Source organism: Melanostigma gelatinosum (assembly GCF_949748355.1).
Source record: "Melanostigma gelatinosum genome assembly, chromosome: 12".
NCBI classification, from domain to species: domain Eukaryota; kingdom Metazoa; phylum Chordata; class Actinopteri; order Perciformes; family Zoarcidae; genus Melanostigma; species Melanostigma gelatinosum.
This window is the reverse complement of record NC_136645.1, coordinates 19,559,608-19,581,640: the sequence shown is the minus strand read 5'-3', so window position 1 is coordinate 19,581,640 and position 22,033 is coordinate 19,559,608. Positions and strand designations below refer to the sequence as shown.

General features: G+C 44.2%; 1 protein-coding gene across 1 annotated transcript in view; it reads right to left on the bottom strand.

Annotated features, from left to right (window-relative positions):
- wdr11 (WD repeat domain 11) overlaps positions 1-22,033 on the bottom strand; it is a 41,607-nt gene that overhangs the window by 17,527 nt on the left and 2,047 nt on the right. Inside the window, exons 3-12 of the mRNA XM_079279731.1 lie at positions 21,118-21,271; positions 20,708-20,881; positions 20,146-20,347; positions 17,240-17,405; positions 15,259-15,361; positions 14,381-14,579; positions 13,281-13,381; positions 11,009-11,185; positions 5,606-5,690; positions 2,267-2,373 (exon numbers count right to left, since the gene is read on the bottom strand). Coding sequence (XP_079135857.1) covers positions 2,267-2,373; positions 5,606-5,690; positions 11,009-11,185; positions 13,281-13,381; positions 14,381-14,579; positions 15,259-15,361; positions 17,240-17,405; positions 20,146-20,347; positions 20,708-20,881; positions 21,118-21,271 — 1,468 coding nt within the window. The remainder of the gene's footprint in view (positions 1-2,266; positions 2,374-5,605; positions 5,691-11,008; positions 11,186-13,280; positions 13,382-14,380; positions 14,580-15,258; positions 15,362-17,239; positions 17,406-20,145; positions 20,348-20,707; positions 20,882-21,117; positions 21,272-22,033) is intronic.

Here is a 22,033-nt window from a genome sequence, read left to right as displayed (position 1 = left end):
GAGGACACTTAGGAAGGCGGCCTGCTTAAAATGTACAAGTGACACAGCTGCCTGTGGCGGTTTGGGCGAGGCGGGGGTGACCTCCAACGGTTTTGTTGAGACGGCATAGCTCAGCGTATGGTGGAGAGACAACTTTGGTGCACTAGAAGCTAATGAAGCCCTCTTCATCGTTTCCTCTTTGGGGCAATTATCTCACTCTTCAGATCATCAGCCTACTGGCTCTAATCAGGTGTGTCAAACGTGCATTCTCAAAAACACACACACACACACACACACACACACACCCACCTCGAGGTCCTGACTACACAAATTGGGGTCAGGTTTTTTTTAATCTGCTGTATGCAAAAGAAGGCGGGTGTGCTTTCTGGCAAACACAGTCATGCTCTTCCCTTTCTGTGGCTGATTACTGGAAAGACGTGTTAAAGTGCTGAGCTGATCACGCATGTATAAATAATATTATTATAACATGTAATTATCATCTGTACACGTAAACGCTTGTGAGCTAATGCAAAGCACGTTCACTGCCACTTATCAACACGGACGTCCCCCGGTTACTGCAGCACGATGAGAATCCGCTCACGGATAAAGAACACAATCATCGCTGCAGAGACCGGCTATCATCACGATCGAGTAAGACGAGCGAGGAAGATGATTTTTCATCCTGGAGTCCCAAATCTTATCAGAAAATGTTCCAGCTGTAAAAGGGCTCAAAGTGTCTGCCTTAGCGGATTAGTCTTACTTGTGACTAACAGAATCCTGAAGTACAGAACTGTCTTCACTTTGGGGCCGTTTCTATTTGATGACCTCATGCAAGGATATGCTCACGTCCCGTCAATGAATTAAGACGAACGAACATCAGCTCAAGTAAGGGGAGACGAAGTTGTGCGAGTCTGAATCTGGTTCAGGATTACATGAAATTATATGAAAAATACTATAAGAACATCCGCAACTCAAATAGGTAGGCTGAAACACGATACCCCACGGCTACTTTCCTCTGTTAAACGTCACAATGTCTATTTATGTTATTTCTAAATGCAGTATACGTTGCAACCTGTAAATAAGACATCGTGAGAGTTCTCAGTTTAGACGGAGCTTAGCGCGCTACGCCCCCTCGCTTCCCCTGTGATCTCGGTGCTATGCTAAACACGTCACGGACCTATTGTGTCTCGGTGAACACACACAGATTAAAGTGATACTGATCTTTTTCACATCCAACCCTGAGTAAGACAGACACAGAAACGTGCGTGGATCAGGGATGTGGGACACCGAGATCACACCGAGATCCCCACCGGCTGTGTGCACTAGCAAGCAGATACATTAGCAGTCAAGCACACCTTGGAAAATGTCAGGCACTTTAAGCTACTCAAACGAAAAAACAATTAAGTATGCGTGTGTGTGTGTGTGTGTGTGTGTGTGTGTGTGTGTGTGTGTGTGTGTGTGTGTGTGTGTGTGTTGGAAGGCGTGTCAGCCTGTAACCAAAGCTAATGCCGCGGACTGTTAACTTTCACGACTCTGGTGCTTTTAGAGAGCCATTAAAGAAGGGACTTACCCCCGCCATTGTTCTGAAAGGGCTGCGGATAAAGGCTCTCTGACACAACCATCATAGTGCGCATATTTCCTTGTGACCATGGACATTTCCCAAGCCAAACGCCTTAAGTGTCAAAATTGTGAAGCAGACCAACGAGACAAAAACACGAGAAATGTGTCAAATAATGAAAGTGTTCATCAACTATTTGTATCCGAGATTGCATATAAACATTCATTCTCATACATCTAAACTAAAAGATGTTTTATCCACTGGAACCTTTAACCATCTCTTCCTGACCACTCACTACTTCATCCTCAGGTTCTCTCTTTCCACCTTCTGGAGAAAGTCGAAAATCCCAACGGTCACCGCTGGTGCAGTAATTCTATAGACCTGTCACCGGCAGGGATATAAGTCATGATAAGATCTCATTTTCAGAGCTAGGCCATTCTTGGTGGTTCAGTTTGGACCTATTTTGGAGAAGTGTGTAAGTATCCCCTGGAGGAGAACAATAGGAGTCTCTTAGAGAACCACATGGACACAGAAAGACAAATAAAAAGAGAGTGAGAGACTGACTGATGTCTATCTTCTCTGTTGTTCAGGCAGCAGGAACCTCTAGAAAAACAGAAACTTCCAAGAACAAAGACAGGTGATAATATGTGTGTGTGTGTGTGTGTGTGTGTGTGTGTGTGTGTGTGTGTGTGTGTGTGTGTGTGTGTGTGTGTGTGTCTAGCCTCTCACCAGTAGGCAGGTCAACATGCTGCAGTTCATTTCGCACCAGGCCCATGTTGTTGGGAGCAGAAGTGGCAAACGATAAGAAACTGGTAAGACTCACCCATTCAATCCCCCTGTGGAATAAGCACACACACACACACACACACACACACACACACACACACACACACACACACACACACACACACACACACACACACACACACACACACACACACACACACACACACACACACACACACACACACACACACACACACACACACACACACACACACACACACAGGTTTTAGTTAAATTAATAACGAATTAATAATGCTATCTAATACAGGCAGTCTAGCTGTCAAATATTCCTTCATTACATTCTGTAATGAGACACCTAAAACTTCTAAATCCATTGGGAAGGTGTAAAAAAAAAAAAAAAAAAAAGGAGAAAAACTCACAGCAAATCAAGCCGGCGAGTGTGAGATATGAATATTTTGGAGAAGTGGGCCCAGCTCAGGGAGCACAAACTCCACGGTAATGAGATGGTAAATAGCCACATGATTAATTAGTCAATTTCCCCACTAAATGTAAATGAGATGCTAAGTAGGCAGGCCTCTTTTGGCATGGCTGTGCTCGGGCAGGGGATGCTGGACTCATTTGCATAAAGCACCTCTGCTCTCTCCACCACAGGAAATTCACAGCTTTGATCTTAATGTCGTATGTCACAGCACTGGGAGAAAAACAGCAGTGCTCTTCTAGAGCCCATACAGGAGGAGGGAACATCTAATGGAGGTGTTTTCAAGAGAAAGCCCTGATCTGATGGAGCTACTTTGATGTTACAGTCTGGTTCAATGGGTTAATGTACGGTTGTGTTATTCCTTTATTTTGTCACTTTTTTGCTTTATTTTTGATGGACATATCAAAACACAGGGGTGTGTAACACGAGGGGTGTATATGCAGTGTCTCAGCACAAGGTTGAGTAAGTGCAACCTGACAACCTGACAACCGGAAAGCAGAGAAAAGCGACGTCTGATCGCTCACTTTAATCCACACAGACGCCCATCAGCACATGCAGAGGCGGACATTTGAAGAAACTTGCTTGTGTTGCATGGCTCATTAAAGTTTGTTGGAGTTCTGCATTTTGCGGACACCAACTTCTCTCATTAAAGAGAGCCTGGCTCTGCTTGAACGGACGGTGTTTTCTCCCAATCAATCTTTTAACAGCATTAATCGATTCAATCTCGTGCTTAATTAAACCTGGTGAAATGGTTGCGCTGCCCATTAGAGAATACTAACTAATAAAGCACAGGCTGCTCTTTGTTGACGTTTGGCTGTTGCAGCGTGGGGAGCTCATACGGCGGGTGCGGCGTTCTTTCCAGTGTGGTCCGTCAGGCAGACTATAATTAACCAATACATTGTGCAGAGGCATAGCAGGACAAAGCAATTTAATGTATAACAAAACCACACCGAAGCAAAGCTAGATTTATGTTGCACATCACTACAATGCATCTTGAATGGACCAGTTTTGACCCTATTACGATATAAAAACCAAATAAACCTGTAATCCTGCACACGCGGCCAGGTTCAATGAAACTGGAGCTGTGCTGAGTGCAATGAGGCGTCCCGCAATAAAAGGTCTTTAGATTGTACTGACCAAATTTGAAGTCGATCTGATTAAATCTGTAGGAGGTTTTGTCAAAGTACTTTGATTGAAAAAGGCAACTTCGAAATTACCGACTCCCTGCTTGGTTTATAGTATAACTCCAAGAGGATTTTATGTACATCTCAACATGTTACATCTACCGAACAAATTACATATATGTATGTGAAACCTCATGAGGGGCTTCATTTGAGCAACTTGGCCATTTTGCCAGCATGTTAAGCCCCTCATGACAGTGATTGATTTGCATAAATAATAATAATAATTTGCCTTTCAATAGGGTCCTCGCACCAATCAGTGCTCTGGCCCTGTTCGCTGGTGTTTTTTTAAATATTTTGTATCAGTACATATGAAGGCATAGGAGACTGCATAGCGTCTACTCTCCCTCGGATTTCTCATTTAAAGGAACACTTCGATTCCCAACCTAAAAACATCAAGTAATGTGTTCTGAGTAACAGTGGAAAATGGTATTTATATGCAGCGTGCATTTCACCCAGAAATCAATTGGCCTTTTTCCCTGCAGACATTTTGGTCGATTGAGATCGATTTCAAAAAGTCTGGACAGCAAGAAAACATCACGAGACACCATTTGGAGGAGGTTTGAAATGTGATTCCAATCAGATTTCTACAGATGAGTCTCAGTCCGGACGCTCTGGTCACTAAGAACGGATTTTAAAGCGTGGAAGCGCCGAGCAGAATCCCTGCTGCTACGAGAAGAGCTCTATGGCACCAACAGAGGACAACAACAGTCCGTGGAAAAACTCCAAAATCCCTTTAAATCTCACTTTCGACTGCTCCCCCATTTTTAAATGATTAGGTCCTAAAAGTTGTTTTAAGAATCCAGAGTTATTTCCCTTCCTCCGTTCATGTGAATGAGCCCTAGAAAGAGGCTGGACCGACGGCTGGGAGGCGGGGTCAAAATAAAACACTTGTGTGCTTGCTCTATTGGGTCGTTGATGGAGAAGGTCGCCGTATGATCTGGATAGTTTTTTAAAAACTCAATTCAATTAAATATATTTGTAAAGCCCAAAAATCACAAATCTGCCTCACAGGGCTTTGAAATGTGTGAGAACGATGTAGAGAGCACAGATGATCTTAGTAAAGAGGATCTAGAAGTTATGTCATTGTCCTTTTCACTGGACAGACACAGCACTACACCGACTGTTTCTAAGTGTTACATCAGCAGCCTTGGGTAGATCTGCAACATTGGACATCCCTAATTTAACACGTCGGCTCCTTCTCTCTGCCCCGAATGAACACACAAACCCACACGAACATAGTAAATAAACAGGCCTTGTCATGCCGTTGATTGAGTTGTTGTGATGAATTGATTTGTACGGTATGCAAAGCTGGTCCCATTTTTCAAGTGCATCTAAGCTCCCTCTGTCACGTTCAGTCAGTTTTTGGGATAAACATCCCGAGGCATCTCTGCAGTGTTTTCGTCAGCTCCTTGAGACTGTGTGTCTGACAAGGCACTCTAATTATGTGACTGCCAATTGCCTCTGCAAACTCTAATGAGCCCAAAACAAATCGCCTCAAAATCAACCCCCCCCCCCCCCCCTGAGCTGATTGACTGGCCCACTGTGGTTCATCTAATGTGTCAATCTACAGATATTTCATCTAATGTGGGAACTGGAGCGCTGACCCTGGGGACGCTCTGCCTGGTTGTACATTGAACTACACAGAAACAGAAATCTTACCTGACTTCACAGGAGTGCACACTGAGCTCTTTGTGGAGAAGACCACTGGTCAGGTTATAAACCAGTACAGACCCATTGCTGGTGCCTGAGAAGAGGAAACAAGAGAAAAAGAGCAGCGCATAAGACACATAGGACATAAGGCATACAGTTACTGAAGGTAGCAGCATCTACCCTCCAGCAGGATCACAGAGACGGTGTGACAGGGCGACACCTCTGCGTGTCGCCCGTCACTGCAGTAGGTGTGGATTGAGGCTCCACATCAAACCCCTGGGTGACTCAGCTCACAGAACTGTTTCATCTGCTGCTGGGAAAATACAGCTCCAGCTTTTTTTTAAATCTGATTTTGACATCGATTTCAAGTATTAAGATGAAATAAACAATCCTCTCTGTGATAGTCTCGGTTATTTCTATAGGTCATTTAGAGGCATCAGTATTAGATTGAGACTGTTTCATTATTCATGTTTCATCCTCATCACAATAACTTTAAAATGAACTTTTAATCAACTTGCAACCTCTTTTAGCACATGGAAGGAAAGTTTTTAGCACCGAATTGAAAAAAAAACAATCTTTATTCATCGCCCAAGAGTTTCCTGGTTATATGATTTTGAGTAATTCAGCATCTTCTGGGGATTTGAACAAGTAATGTCAAATTTAAGCTTCCATTTTGCTCGTTCATTATTTAATGTAGATTTGTAGAATCAGTATTGTGCAGTGATTTATATTGGTGATTATTTGTAATAAACCTTTTTATATTTTAACCAAACAAGTAATAAGAGCCCATATCTACACCGTCTATTTAGACTATGAAACATAGCTTTTTCCTGATTGTGTAGAATGCCATTTGATCGAATTACATTAGTGGGGAAAACAAGCAGTTGTAAAAAGCACAACACAATTGAGGTTATAACCTAAGCGAGGCAGCTGCAGAAGACAGAGCAATTCAAATAATTGCTGGAAGCATTCTGGAAGCATTGCAAAAAAAACAACAACGCTGCAGCAGATGTGGAAGCGAATCAGAAGTCCATTCTCACGATGCTTTGATAGTGTTTAACAAGGTTTGGGGAAGTTTATGGTGAACACACATCTACTTCTATGAGTATCCTATTATTCAGGTTGATGTGCACCGTCCCTCTGCATAGGACTGCTCAGTTTGCACTTGGCTTCAGCGAGACGACCACATGCTGACACAACATCTGGAGGCGGCCATAGGCAGCGCCGCATGGGCATCCGTGTGTGTGTGTGTGTGTCTTCCTGTACAGCTGGTAGATGTCAGGCATACAGGAAGTGGGTGGATGGAGATAAACATAGATACTCCTGTCCCTGAGTTGCCTCACAGCCAACACGCGTTTACTTTAATCAAGCTGATCAAGAAGACGCTGCCCCTAGTTAGTGTTAAAGCACTTTGGCTGTTTTGAACGAGCAGAACTGTATTGATAAATCAGGTTCCTTTTTTCTTTCTTACCAAAACTGAGATGAAGAGTGACACCACACTCATATTTAGCCGTTAAATGTGATGACACAGCAGCTGCTGGTTAGCTTAGCTTAATGTAAAGACAGGAAACAGCAAACCCGGCCACGGGTAACAAAAGCTGCCCATCTGTAAACAAGTTAACGTGATAGATCTTGCTTGTTTAGTCCGTAACCAAAAACATTATTGCAAAAACTTAAAAGGTGGTTTCACATGAGGTGACTCCCGTGTTTCTGCTGGTTGAATGGCGAAGTCAAAGTAAAGACCGATCGAAGGAAGTCACTGCACCCGGCCAAGATAGCGTGTAGGTGTCGGGAGGCAAATTTTGTTATGCTTCCAAATGTGAAACTAGTCATTGAATATGGCCAATGCTAACGGCACAATTAAGCAAACACACTTCAAAACTGGATCATGGCTAATCGTCTACACTGCTGTAAGAGTTCTGCTTCATCGAAATTATAAGAATCATTTTGTTGCATCAAAATGACACCAATCCTAAATGTATTATGTTTCAACAAGAGGCACAGCTGATGACGGTGCTGAACGTAACGGATATTGCCTTTGACCGACCAATGGCGCTAAGAACAAGAATTAGTCCGTGGGAGAGTGGTGTTTCTCTTTGAGGTGCATGCCTCAGTAGCTTCCTTCATCTCAGGCGTTTATTTCTCACATTTTGTAAATAACTAATTTATGTTTTTGCTGCGTTGATACTTTATCTCACTCTTATTGCGGTTTCTTTCTGTAGATCCAAACAATGCAGCAAAATCTGCAAAAAATCTGGGCCTTGAATCTATCTGTAATGGAGCTGTCATGTCACACAAAGATTACAGCGTTACAGACAGAAGACCAGACAGCGGTGCTTCTGGGTAGCTCGGCCGAATGCCTCTGTAACCTTTCCCTCTCTCAGTCATCCCGGGCAAGGAGAGCCTGAATGGCTGAGAGGGGGAAAGTGAGAGAAGGAAATAGAGAAAACAGAGATGGGAAACCCTGCCCTTCTGTCCAGCTGTAATGAAACTTCGGCTGCCCCCCCCCCACTCGGCTTCCTTCGGTTGTTCTTCCGACTGGTGTCGCTTCACCGAGACTCGAGGAGTCTCCCTATTAACTCAACTACACACTAGGGAGAAACCTAACGCAGACCCAAACACAGGCCGAGAAACAGAGTGAGCCGTGTCTGCCAAGAACTCGGCCATGGATCGCTCTGGACCTAATGATCAGGTGTATTTCTCTGGCTCTTGGTAAACAAGAAAGGTGACAGAAGCCGACGCCTGCCGGAACAGCTGTCACAATACCAACCTCGGCATCATTACCGAGTAGGAGACAATAGCAATTGTTAACCGAGAACGTGTTCAATTTATTATTAATTGAAGTATCGGATTCAAAGACTACAAATGTGGCAGTTTCTTACGTTACAGTAACTTCGACCTTGTTGCATTAATAAACTGTATGCGTCATTTCCAACTGTGCTAATACAAGCAATTGGCTGGAAATGAAATATATAAACCTGAAGATACCATTTTAATGAGACACTTATACCTCCTCCACCTTTCAGCGTTATGTGCCATCCGCTTCATCCCCAATATATAATTATCCATTCCCCCAAACGTACTATTCACGGGACAGCTCACAGGAAGTGGAACAAAAGGCACAATTCAATAATGCAGCCTGAGAGTGTTTAACGACTTGACTCTGCAAACTGACTATGGGGACCTGACAAGTGATGTGCATAGAAAACTCAACCGCCCTGTTCTAGTTTTAGATTCAAGACGCCACTGGGAGCCAGCTGTGCCAAGTCAACCGCACACCATCTGTAGCGCGGTGGGCTCCTACTGCCCTCCGCATCCACAGTTCACACACTGATGGAAAAAATGTCTGTGACTGAAAAGTGTTTTTGAAATCGCTGGTGGTTGAACGATGGTTGTTGTTGTTTGTTTTAAGGTAGACACGCCCCTTCACTGAAAGCAAAACACGCCTGAGAGACACATCTATAAATAACAGACTGAGAAGAGCAGCGGTCATCCCTCGAGGCCTTTTAGAGCCATCGCAGTCGTTGAGTAATCATGTGGAGTGAACCTCGGTGATCTCTGCGTCCCACCATTGTGGACGTGATGCACATATCAAAGTGACAAATGGTTGTAAGATGTGCGAGGTTGACGGTGTTGCTATTCATCCGCTTGTGTCTGTGGGTGGCGATGTATCTTTGAGATGTGATTTATTTATGTGGGCTATGTCAGGGGGACAGAACGCAGCCAATTCTTCAGCTCGACAACTAAACTGAAGGTTTGCTGCGTCGGGCAGAGACCAGCGGTACGTACGCCTGGACGAGTGTGCGCACACAAATATCTACAGACACACAAAGTGACAGAGACATAATTCTGCTCTTAATTTCCCATTCAAATTGAAGCTTTTCTAATGTTCTGCATCATTACTGTGGAGAAGATAGAGTATCTTTTGAAGAAAATGGCTATGCTAATCTAAAACAAATGTCCTCTCTCTCGTCTGGGAGCGGCCTTTGGGGAGTAGTCGCGGAGGCTGATATCTCAGATTAGGTCGGTGCCTTTTGGATCGTTTGAGGCCGCACAGTCAGATTTAATAGACTGTTACTTACTGACTTTCTGTCTTAAAGAGTCAAATTCAAAGAAATTATTTGCATATTCTGACATTCTGATGTTTGCATTATATTAGAGGAATCGCAACGTTTTTTAAACTCAAAGATGAGAATTTGCAATGTGTCAAGGTGGTTTAAACAGAAGAGTCGGCAAGTTCAAGGAACACTTTGCAACTCCAAAAAAAAAGTTTTTCTGCGACCTCAATAGCTTGCATTAATTGGGCGACAAAGAGAATATTAAAAGCAAACATTTTAATTAAAAACCACGTCGGGTACTACTGGGAATTGCTTACCTAGAGATTCCCTTTGACAGGTCTTTTAAGCAGAGCATATGAATAAATATATCTAATAATTGTGTTGCTATTCTGAGGTAATGGCCTGCTTGACTCGATGCCTGCCTTCATATCAGTAGCTGTTAATTTCCTGTCCCGTGATGAAGCAATGATTAAGGTCTGAACCTGCTCTGTTCACTCTTTCCGGTGCAATCAAAATGTGGAGCTGCAGCTGCACAATCATCCAGCCATGTGGCCTCCAAAGCACTCCTCACTCACTGGATGTGTTGTGCCCTCATCACTGGGCAGCAACATTTCACGAATCAAACCAGAAACCAGAGTACATGTGACAAGATAATTTACAACCATGGCAGAAATATACCCAACCAACCCGCTCTGAGTAACCGGGTCATGATTTCCTAAAAGAGACATTTGCTGTTGAGTTGATCAAATGTATATTTTTGGCTGAGTGCCATATAGTTCCATTATAATGGAGACAAGGCAGACATCTTTACGGCCAGTATCTCCAACACTGGCTCACTCGCATCTCGATTGATTAATAGGACAACAGGTAAGAGAGTGAACAGTCTCTTTCATCAGTAATGAACTAGTCTAAAAATAAAGGAGAAAACTAAAACAGATTTGAAAAACTCACAATCATCATGGGAATGTGTCCCTTCATGCAACTGTGTAAATATAAATGCATGAATTTATTGACAATCCCCCCATTTTTTTAAGAACTTACTGACACATACTATATCATCTTACTCCAATTATCTAAAATATGTTAATACAGCAGGTCATATGCAGGCTAATGTTGTGCTGACATGCTGATGTTAGCAACATACTAACATTAGCTGAGCAAAGAGAGCTTCATCCCTGTCCTTCCTTAATCCATTGAAATAGTCTAGAAGAGCAGAAGAAACACTTTTCCTTCACACAGAACATGCAGCATTTATTGGAGAAGGTCTTTGGTTTGGGAACAGAACCCCCCACCCTGCCAGTGGCAGTGCCTTGCTGTTCAGTGCGTTTTGTAGCGTGTGTGCATTGTTACCCACCTATAGCCAGCAGGGGTTGGTAGTGGTTGATGTTTTTGGTGGTAAGAGGTGGACACATGCGGAGGGCGAACGGTGGCAGAGGCAGACCGGACAGCAGGCCCGTCAGCAGGAACTTCAACTGGACCTCCTGCTGGTTGGATGATGGAGAAAGAGCCTCACCGGCTATCAAGGTCTGACCTGGAGGGTCAAAACCACAACACTCGCCACTTAATTAAAGACTCAATAATATGAAACACAGTAAATCAAACGTGCTGAACATTCCTACAAGAACATGAGCAGTGTCCATTAAGTGTCCTGCTTTCTTTCTATTTTCCATGGATCTAAAACCAGGGCATGCAATCTGCAATAAATCAGTGTTACAACGTGAACTGTATGACAAAATTACAGAGACAATTTATGGGTTTGAAGCTCCAATTAGGAACGTCCTCATAGGCCAGGATTTAGACAGTTACTCTGAAGCAACCATCCCTATGGATCTCTCATTAAAACTGCAACAGCTTATTTGTCTGTGACAGTAAGTGGGTCACGCATTTGCAAAAACCAAACATGTCAGAAAAAATCAAACGCGAGCACATGAAGCAAAACATAAGACACAATATGACAAACTATGAAGTGAAGCTACCCGACGTACCGACAGCATTAACTATTGATGTGCAGCTCCTGCTACAACTCCTGATGAGGCTGCATATACAAGACAGACGGCGAGTCCTGATTTTGTGCGGGTGTGAGTCATAGAGTGACTCGGCATCATTTGAAGGCATAAGTCGGGACATGTCGGAATAAACCTAATCTTTTGCAGCGTTGAGGGAAGTGTGCGGTTATCTCTCCATTCCCTCCTTTTTCCAGAACTCTAGACAGCCATTTGTAACACAGCTCATTAGCCCAAAATAACACTTTCAACTTGGCTTTACCGATCTGATCCGAAGCCGTTCTTCAGCTGGAGTGGAAGAGCTCACAGTATTTGACTGCAGCCGAAGCCAGCAGAAAACAACCAATATTGTTTATTTCATTAAGGGCAGTTGGGCTGCTGTAATGATCTGAAAGAATTTATCGTGAGTTGAGACAATTAAGCCACAGACCAACATTTTACCCAGAAGAAGCCATTTGCGTTCTCTACTTAAACCCATAAACACAAGCCCACGGCCCTTTAATATTTACAAAGACATAAACACACTCTATATTTACTGAGGGATGGATTTGATGGCAATGCTTTTCCCCAATCAGACAGTTCACGACAAAATGTAATGCGTTCTAAATGAGCAATCCTCTGCTTTTGTGCATTTTCTGCAAAGCAGATTGGTGCAAATGCCTTGCAGTTATAATTGGTACCGGCTGAAAAATCCATTTGGTTTTCACTTCTTGCACCATCATAGTCCACTTTCCATTGGAAATGTAATGTCCCTCTATATGTTCATTGCAGCTTGAAGACATAATAAAATGAGACGAGGGCATAACTCCAAACAAACCAATACATCAATAAAAACATACGTATAACCGATGGTCACAAATTAAAATATGCAATGAAGGCAAATATGGTTTTGCAGGCAGCAGCTCTTGCCTGTAGCGATGATCAGTTTGCCGTTATCCGCCCGATGCTCTTCTTGTGTCGGCCTATCAGCATCGCATTTTAACATCCATCAACAAAATGTTGGAAACTGCAGGCCAGTGACGTTCGCTCATAACAAGAGCTTTAGTCACCAACTGTCAGACAAAGCCATTCCTCCGGGCGGTAGCTGGCTCCAATCTGTGTGTGTGTGTGTGTGTGTGTGTGTGTGTGAATACTAGGAAAAATATGTAGATTTATTGCAATTAAATGCAACATAATCTGAAAAGTGGGTGTAATTATTTTCTATTCACAGCATATCATTTCTTTCTTCATCCTCCACAGAAGGATGGCTTTTATTTTTGAAAGTAAAGGTGAATTGATTTAGAACAGAGCTGCCTGTCAAAAGATGAACGTTCTGTTCCCATACATAAAATAGTAATGTGATGAAGGATTCTTTCCTTTTGTTCATTTTCGTTTTTAAAACATTTGTCAGTTGTAGTCAGTGAAATTCAAACTGCCCGTGAGCTCTGTGTGTGTGTGTGTGTGTGTGTGTGTGTGTGTGTGTGTGTGTTTGTGTGTGTGTGTGTGTGTGTGTGTGTGTGTGTGTGTGTGCGTGTGTGGCGAGACAGCTCTCCCCTTATCCCAGCACGACTACTACTGCTCCACCTCCCCAAGGCCCTCAGCTCACGGGCAGTTTGAATGGCTGATGGCGATGTGTGAAATTACCGATCATGCTGCTGAGAGAGAGATCCTGGATCCTTTTCTGGTTTGGACCCAGCGGAGCTCCACAAAATGACACGGGGGTGTAGAGCGGCGTCAGGCCGGAACTGACACAGAGGGGGAGAGAGAGTATTAACCATAAACATTTTTGAAAGCATGGCCGTTATAGAAATCAAGAGAATGGAGAGTGATAAATGAATATTGCTTGTGCAAATGATAAACGTGTTCCACCTTTTAATAAATGATCGAACCAGAGGGAGACAGCCGTATTCATGGGTGACGACATGTCTACTGATTCCTTGTATTGATCAGAGGCAGCTCAATAAAAATGATTTAATTAAATAAAGAAAAAACAGAATTGATGATAGCTCGTAAAGGATATTTCCAAAACTGCTGTGATGAAGCTTCTACAGCTTATAGCCGAACAGGTGGAACAGAGTGAAATGTTCCACTCCACATGACTCTTTTTAATTTATCTCTACATGCTTGGCACACAGTGACTACGCAACGTAATGGGAATTATTATTCGTGTCAGTATATCAAACCACCTTTACAGGGTTTTGTTTGGGGACACCAGAGCACAAGGAAGCGTCGGATTATCGATCGAGTGTGGTGCGAAAGACAACTACCATCTTTGCAGTCGTCCTGAAATCGAAAGCCCATCCAGTCTGAGACTGCAGAGCAAATTAATTCAAACAAGGCTATGATAAGATCATTCATCACAAAGTGGCAAAAAGCTAAAGCATGCCGTCCCCTCATCCCGAGATTTCTCTTGTTCGCCCAAAATACATTCCGGTTTTAAATGCTCGCAGGCAGACAGACCTCTTCCCTGCCTGGCACAGGAAGCCAACTACAGAGAGAAATACACAAATGTGTCCTCGACTGCAGCGAGAGAGCGCTCCATCAAAGGGAAGCAGGGCTCATCACTGATAGCTAAACTCTGTGCACAGAGTTCAGCCCTACCTAGAAGACTAAATGTAGGTCAGAGGATTATGCTGAAAATCAGTTTTTAAAGTATTCAAACTTTTAACCGTTACCTCTCCCTGCTATTTCAGCCACAAAAACGTAATGTAGCCTCGCAATATTATCTGTGTGTGTGTGTGTACCTGGGATTGACGGCAGGCTTGCCGGTGTGGGCTTTGAGCTCCCACAGCATGGCTCTGCCGTCGCTGACCATTAGCGCAGCGTTGTTTTCGTTGACGGGACAGATAACCATGCGATATGGCCGGACTGTCTTGGTGACTCGGATGGCATCGCACTGAGAACGCAGGTCGTACATGAGCTCGTACACATTCTGCTCGGGGTCTGGAGGAGAGGAGGACGGATGGAGAGAGAAAAGAGAGGCATGGAAGGAGATAGGAGTGGGGGGGGGGGAATATTATTAGAGGGTGGGGGAGTTGACAAAATCAGAGCACAAATTGGTGAAAATGTGAATGGAAGGACACAGAAAATAAAGAGGAGAAAAGGAAGGAGAAAATATGGAGGAAGACATTGAGTAGATGTCATTAATCAAGGGAGTAGAAGCAGAAAGACGAGGGGAAGGAGACAAGAGTGGGAGAAAGTGTGATTGAGAGAGCGGCGGAGATCTTTTTGAATAAGTGAGAGGAAAGAAGAGGAGTAGAGGAGAGAGATATGAGGAAGGATTGAAGGAGATAAGGAAAGAAGACAGGAAATAAGTGAATAAATGACATCACAAAATGGAATGGTAGGAAGAATGAAAAATGAGGAGCCTGGAAGAGATATATAGCAAGGAGAGTCGGAAGAGAGCGAGGGAGAGAGATTCGGCAACAATGGACTCCCATTGGCCTATAACACTAAGCCAGAGATAAATGACACAGTAAGGAGCTACATGCACTGGAACAGAGAGAGTAGCTACAGGCTCCGACTGCTGTGCAGTTTGGCTCAATAGAGGATGACTGGGGGGGACAGCACAGCAGTGAGAGTGGTGTGTGTGTGTGTGTGTGTGCATGAAGAGGTTTCATACCTGCCGCTTCCTCTGCAGTGGTGGTGGAGCGACACACTCGGAGGGTGATGCACCCGTTCTCATGGAGACAGTAGAGGGCGTCCCGCTGAGCGCAGGGGATCACCTGAACACACAGAGAGAGAGTCAGGGAGAGCACCGCATCACATACGTGTCAAAGAAAAGTCGAAAATCACGAGAAAAATGTCCTTCACAAATGTCCTCGTGCTCAAGGAGACGTCTTCACATCGCTTCATTCGTCCAAAACCCAAAAGAGATTAAATTCACAGTAAGGAAATAACAACTGCTCAAACTGGAGAAGCTGGAACTCAGGAAAGTTTGGTGAATTTGCTTGAAAGGTTTTTAATTAATTGTGAAAATACTTTTCTGTTAATCGAGTAATCAATTGAGCACTTCAGCTCTAGATAGTATAAATAAATATTACTCATTAATATAACTGACTCCATGTAATGAAAGTATTCCGGCTCAATGCTCTCAATGGATGAAACAAGCAGAAGTCATCCATTGTTGAGACGCTTGTGTGTTCAAGATGAACTGCACTAAGCTACGTCATTAAGATGAAAGCATCTTCAGTGCTCAGTTTATTATTTACATTTCAAACATAGTTTGAAAATAGTTTCGGTTATGGCTGACAGTTTTAGTAATTATGTGGCAATTCCCATTTATCCTTTTTTTCCCAATTTTGAGCATCGCCTTTGTGGTTCTTTTCCAACTAATCGTTTGAAACCCTCACCACCACTTCAGACGTTCAGCTACTGAACCTGATAAACGGGCGACTCTGTGCACATCGTGTATGTGCCAAATCGGACAGTGTGGAGTATAGATGCGTCTGTACTTCCCTGTCTTTCCTTGGCTCTGGGGATCTTCTACACTCCACTCCTGGACTTTTGCTGAAGCTGTGTCATCAGTTATGCAAAGTGGCTGTGTGACAAGCACTTTATAACACTTAAAGAGGAGGGAGGCGTTGGCCGGACAGAGCCCGGGCGGCTGAGTAATACCTCTCCACTCCTGCTCTGGAGTGGAGAACAAAAGGTTTGTTCTCCACCTCTGTGCCGTTTAACCACGGGCACATTCATTAAAACAAGATCACTCACAACACAAAATAAGTATGATTTATGGAAGTGCAATCAAAAAAATAGAACGGAACACAATTCCACGCCCACAGAAAATGTTGTCTGTCAGGATAAACTGAGGCGCAGTAAACGGGTCCACGCGTCTGCATGCAGGCAGAACTTTGAAGGCTATGGATTTCCACGGGCATGTTATGGCTCAAATAGAATAGAACCACCGCAGTGAAGCCCGTGAGACCTCCTCGGCGTAATGACAAGCCCCCATTATGGCCATTCGCTCACAGACATAGCTGGGAGTGAACAGAGTGACATTAAGAGAGAGTTTCTGTTCCATTACTGGCTCTGCAGCCGTGACAAATCCTCCATCCAACACCCCCGCAGCATTCATCAATTTCCAATTAGGAATCCAGGCTCCGAAAGAAGAGGACCGGCACCTAAAAGGTCACCGGGGCGGCTGAATGTGACAATAGAAATACGGAGGCTGGTGAGGTTTTTCACAGTGCGGCCGTCAGACCTTGATGAGGAGAGCGCTGGGAGGGTGGATGAAAAGTGGAGAGCTTTATCATTCACGGCAGGGGGAATTGGCTTGCTGGAAGATTCATCCATATAAAATAAATAAGGAAAAATATAAAGACAGGTTCAGGTAAAGCCCCTCAAGTAACGCAATAAAAGTAGAAAATGTGCACTGGGTTCATTTGAGAAGGGGGGGGGGGGGGGGGATGGTGATGTAGGAAGAGCTTTGGAGTGAGACAGCGCGGCCATCCCTGCATTCACCTCAACAACTAAGACGTCGCTGTCATGCAAAGACAACTTCTAAATGCACAGCAGGAATGCTGACCTGAAAAAAAATTCATGAAATTGGCAAATTAGCCACCTTCACAGATTTTGCCTGTACGTGTAACGCGGTGTCTCACCTGAACGAAAGCAACGCCGGAGCGCTCGATGGCCACCACGCCCACCGTCTGGCTGAGCTCCAGGTCCAGGATGAGGATCTCTCTGGGGTAAAGCAGCAGCATGTGGTTCCTCTTGGACGGCAGGTAGGACAGCTGCAGGCAGTCGTTCAACGTCACCGCCTCTGCACTACGGCGCCGCACAAAGACGAAAGAGGAACTTCATTTCAGTGCGAGTTTGTTTGTTTCTTTTAACTCGGAAAAAGGTAAGATAAAAGCCCGAAGCACATTTATCTATTTACTGATAAACTAATGTATTCCTACATTTGACCACTGTTTTGCATACTTGTTCTAAACTAAATGTACCGCACACAGGACATGTTTTAAGAGGCTAAAAGTACATTTTAATGAGTAGAAATGAATAAATCTCATTCAGCACACGCACCACCAAAGATACAATGAGACTCTGCCGTATCAACACATATGAAATATGCAAATACACCAGAGATAGATGAGAAAGTCTTAAAACAAGTTGAATAAAAAAAAAAAAAAAGTCTCATTTCGAGGATCAACTTGATCGTTATTCCCGTCGTCTTGTGCAGAAGGCTGAATGAATTAGTTATTGCTGGTGCGGCCTCCGTGAGTCTCAGGCAAATGAGCGGGAACTGAGAAGTGAGTTTGGTCTAATGATAGGAGGCGGCTGAATTACGCAGGTATCGGCAGCGTCAGACACACAAAAAAAAAAAACTTGTATTATTTTGTGCGTCGTAAAAATGTTGAGCTTAAGTCTGCTGTGATTAAAAACTAATTACAAAGAGCATCATCCATGCAGCAGCCAGGTGCGATCCATCCGTACGACAACAAAGCAGTCACAAGTGTTTCGCACTTCCATCAGGAAGGAACAGAGGGCTGATTCTCTCAACCTTTATGAGCGGGACCACGGCGATAACTCATTCCTACAGCTTCATTCCTCTGAGTCGCCATGAGATCAAATAAAGGAGAGACAAACTTTAGAACACAATGGAGATCGTTATCCCCTTGGGGGGGGGGGGGGGGGTGGGAGCAACATATAACATGGACTTAAAAAGGAACCTTTAGAAGTCGCTGAGCTAAACCACACTGTCACCAGCTCACTGAAGTCAGGCGAGGCGGCGAAAGGGCCAGAAACGTCTGAGTCACCAAAGGAAGGACATCAGAAAGAAACTGTGAAAGAGACTACTGTGTCATGAATCAGAAAGAGACTTCTGTGTCTTAGATGCAATAAAAATTTAATAAAAAAGAAGAAAAGGACTTCAGAGAGAAAAAACTGAAAAAGAGGAGAAAGTCGGGTAAGCCCAAACCCTCACAAAATATTAAGCTGCACAAATACCGAAACATCACACGCTCCTCACATCTCACTCCGTCTTTGCTCTAAATAAGCCATGAAGGTTGCAGCGGTCTGTGGATTATTACATGTAGACATGTGCCCCACACACACACACTTGTGCAAAGGTGTGTTCGGTAGCGCCGGAGGTGATCTCAGGTTTCCTAAAGAACTCCCGGCTTCTATCGTTTAATCATGTTCAATAAACCTAAATGACCCCGAGGACAGACGAATCAATTACAGTTATTATTAGACATGATTTAGTCCCTTCAGCTTCTCGTTTCTAGACAACTCAGAATAAACACGCACAACTTGATACCGGCAGGCTGACTTTAGCTTGGATTTGCACATGAGCACTAAATGTGTGCTTGATGACTTGTAGAACAGAAATATATTCATATGTATTTTAAAGATTTTGATGGAATTTTGTTATCATCTAAAGAATGAATGGAACCTCTACATATACTAGTGTCATCGTTTGAGGCAGTCTGCCATCCACACACTGGACCCCGGCGTCTAAACATCCTAAGGATAAGTGATGTTTAATTCATATTTATTACATTTCTGACACAATGTTCATCAAAGTTCAAAGTTTGCTTTATTGTCAATTCCACAATGTACTGAACATACAGGAGACTTGAAAAGACGTTTCTCTCTGGTCCAACATAAACATATAAAGTGAATGTTCATGTGCGTTTGCAAATGAACAGGCCGATCATCGACTCCCGATGCCTGATGAGACACTAATGTGCGTAATATAGGACTGCATTCACATGTCCGGGGGAGCAGAGTCTTGTTTAAATCACCCATCTATCAACCGCAGGCACACAGAGCCAGAGAGCAGAGATACTGTACCGGGGAACATGATGAACACCCGAAAAACAGACACACGGACAAAAAGGCAGACTGATGGAAGACGGCGAGAAGGTGTGCCATAGACACAAAGAGTGAAAAGGACAAGGTGAGAGGGACGAGTAAGATTAATGGCGTGTGTGTTAATAGAGCCGGTTGAGTAGGTGGACACAGCAGGCCGGGGCGACGTGGCTATAAATAAGCCCGTCTGACGGCCACAAGCGCTCAGGGAGGGAAGCTGCCAGCACATCAAACAGGCCTTTGGTCGCTGATTGGCTGCAACTTTTTGAAAAGTGTGGCTTATAGAAGTATGTCACTTAATGGCATGAAAATGAGGTGAGTCACTACTTCTCATGAGAATTGAAAAAAATGAGTCGTAACACATCTGTCAAATTGCTTTTGATTGATCACCGGACCGAGGCTTAATCGATGTGATGGCTTTAACCCCCGAAAAAGCGGAGATTTGAACTTGAAATCGATTCTTGATGGTTGAACGAGCTCAGGCACAACCAGAACCCATTCATAATCTCACACAGCCAAGGCCTGTCCTTTCATCCTCTTACAGAAACAGCACATCTGATAGATGCCTCAGGTGTGACAAATAGCCACATGTCATTCCTCCCAAAAAGACATGGTGTCAGGGTTCACTTGACAGAGAGAATAAAAGAAGTGCATATAGATTTTAGAAATGCTTTTCAACGTGCGATCAACTTACGTGGGCTTTTCATTGGTGATGAGCACTTTGACCTTGTTGAGGGCCTTCTTGGCGCCTGTAGGGGCCGGGGCGGCGCCGGGGGCAGGCTTGGTGTGGGCGGGGCTTGCGTGGGGGCTGGCGATGTAGACCTTTTTGCCGGCGTTGCCCGGTGGTTTGGAGTGGGAAAAGTCTGTGATGAAGACTATTCCTTCGCTGGTCAGCACTGCCCCAGAAAAGAATAATTTTAAAAACATTGTGAAGATGCGTTTGCTAGTAACAGCTGTCAGCGTAGAGTCAAACAACTCCGCATCTGTCATTTGAGAAAGTAACAATTTCCCTTTATTTCTGCTTTTCACAAAAAAAGTAGAAGTATGGAAAATGTGATGCTACCAGCGGTTAGCATAACTGAAAGTCATGTATCTCTCTTGAGCTGGCGCAGTCTCTCTGATATGTGCGAGTGATGATGAATCGTAAATGTAATACACCCGGCTACAATATAGAAGTATAGAGACGTGACGCATATATGTGGGAGGGGAAAATGACACACTGTTGTTGTTCTTTTTGGACAGTGTTGTTCACCTACACGCCATGTTGGAGGAGTCAAAGGGGTCGAAAGAAAAGGAGAGGATGTTCTCAGCGTAGCTCTTCTTCCACAGCTTAGTGCCCGTGTCGCCGTTCCACAGGACGATGTAGTTGGGCGGGTGGATGGCCAACAGCAGATCGCGAGACGCATCCTGAGTCCACAGCCACTCCAGGTCTGACAGAGGACGAGCAAGACAGAGAGGAGGAAGAGGGAATGGAGAGCACGGAGGCGTAGTGAGCGCCAGGAGGAAAGACAAGAGCATGAGGGTAAGAGCATCGTAATGAAAACAATCCACGTTTCTCCCTGACAGTGTTGCCACCAGTGTAATATCCCCATCCTGTCCAGTACTGGTGGATAAGGAATCACTCCAAGCCTACGTGAATTGTGGGTGGGGGAGGAAGATCTCTTACCCTGGATAGGTTTGGAGTGCTCCTGGATCTCACAATGGGCGGTGCCGCTGACCACATCCCACACTATGATCTTCCCCGAGGCGTCTCCCGAAGCCAGCCGCAGACAGTAGGGCGAGCTCAAGTTGTGGTAGTAGTTTTCCCTCGACCACCTCACCTATCAAACACAGAACGCACGCCGAGTGACTCAACAGCTGGTGCAAAGATCTTCTGGCTAACTGTAGATCTATCCAGAGCAGGTCTTGTAGTGTAGTAGTGCTTTGACGGGGTTATACCGGTAAATAATAACTACGGTCCAATTAAATGTGGGCTTCGTGGAGAAAGATGCAGACTCTATAGAAAACACGACAATTGAAATGCAGCCTACGCAGGCTCTATACTTAAAAAGACAAATGACTCTATGAACAAGTTGGTGGTTTTCAATCATTTGTCTTGTATCTGTGAATAGGCATGCTCTTTACTGTTTGTTTTCTCGTGTCAGGCTCGTGAGGAATGGCCCGCTGCTGTCGCCGCGGTGCTTTAGAAGATTAAAGTGTGCTTGGGAGTGAGGAACGAGAGCTTCGGATTGAGCCCAAGCACTGATAATCACCGTGGGATTTATTGCCCATTGGTGGGCTTTCTACAAAACACGGAGACATCAAACATATAGACACACACACACACACACACACACTCGCACACTAAAGAGGACTATCCGTCAATACAGGAGCAACCTTTACACAGTGAGCTGAATGTGTCTGCCAGAGAGGGATGACAACAACTTAGCTCAAGGTTTCACAATGCTAATGTTAGTACTGGGTGATGAAATATCACTCCATCAGCAGGTGTGTGTTTGTATTGCTCCTGGAAAGCAAAAGAGACGGACATATAAAAGGGACACACAGCATGACAGATACAGTTAGTGCTCTAGAGACGCCTG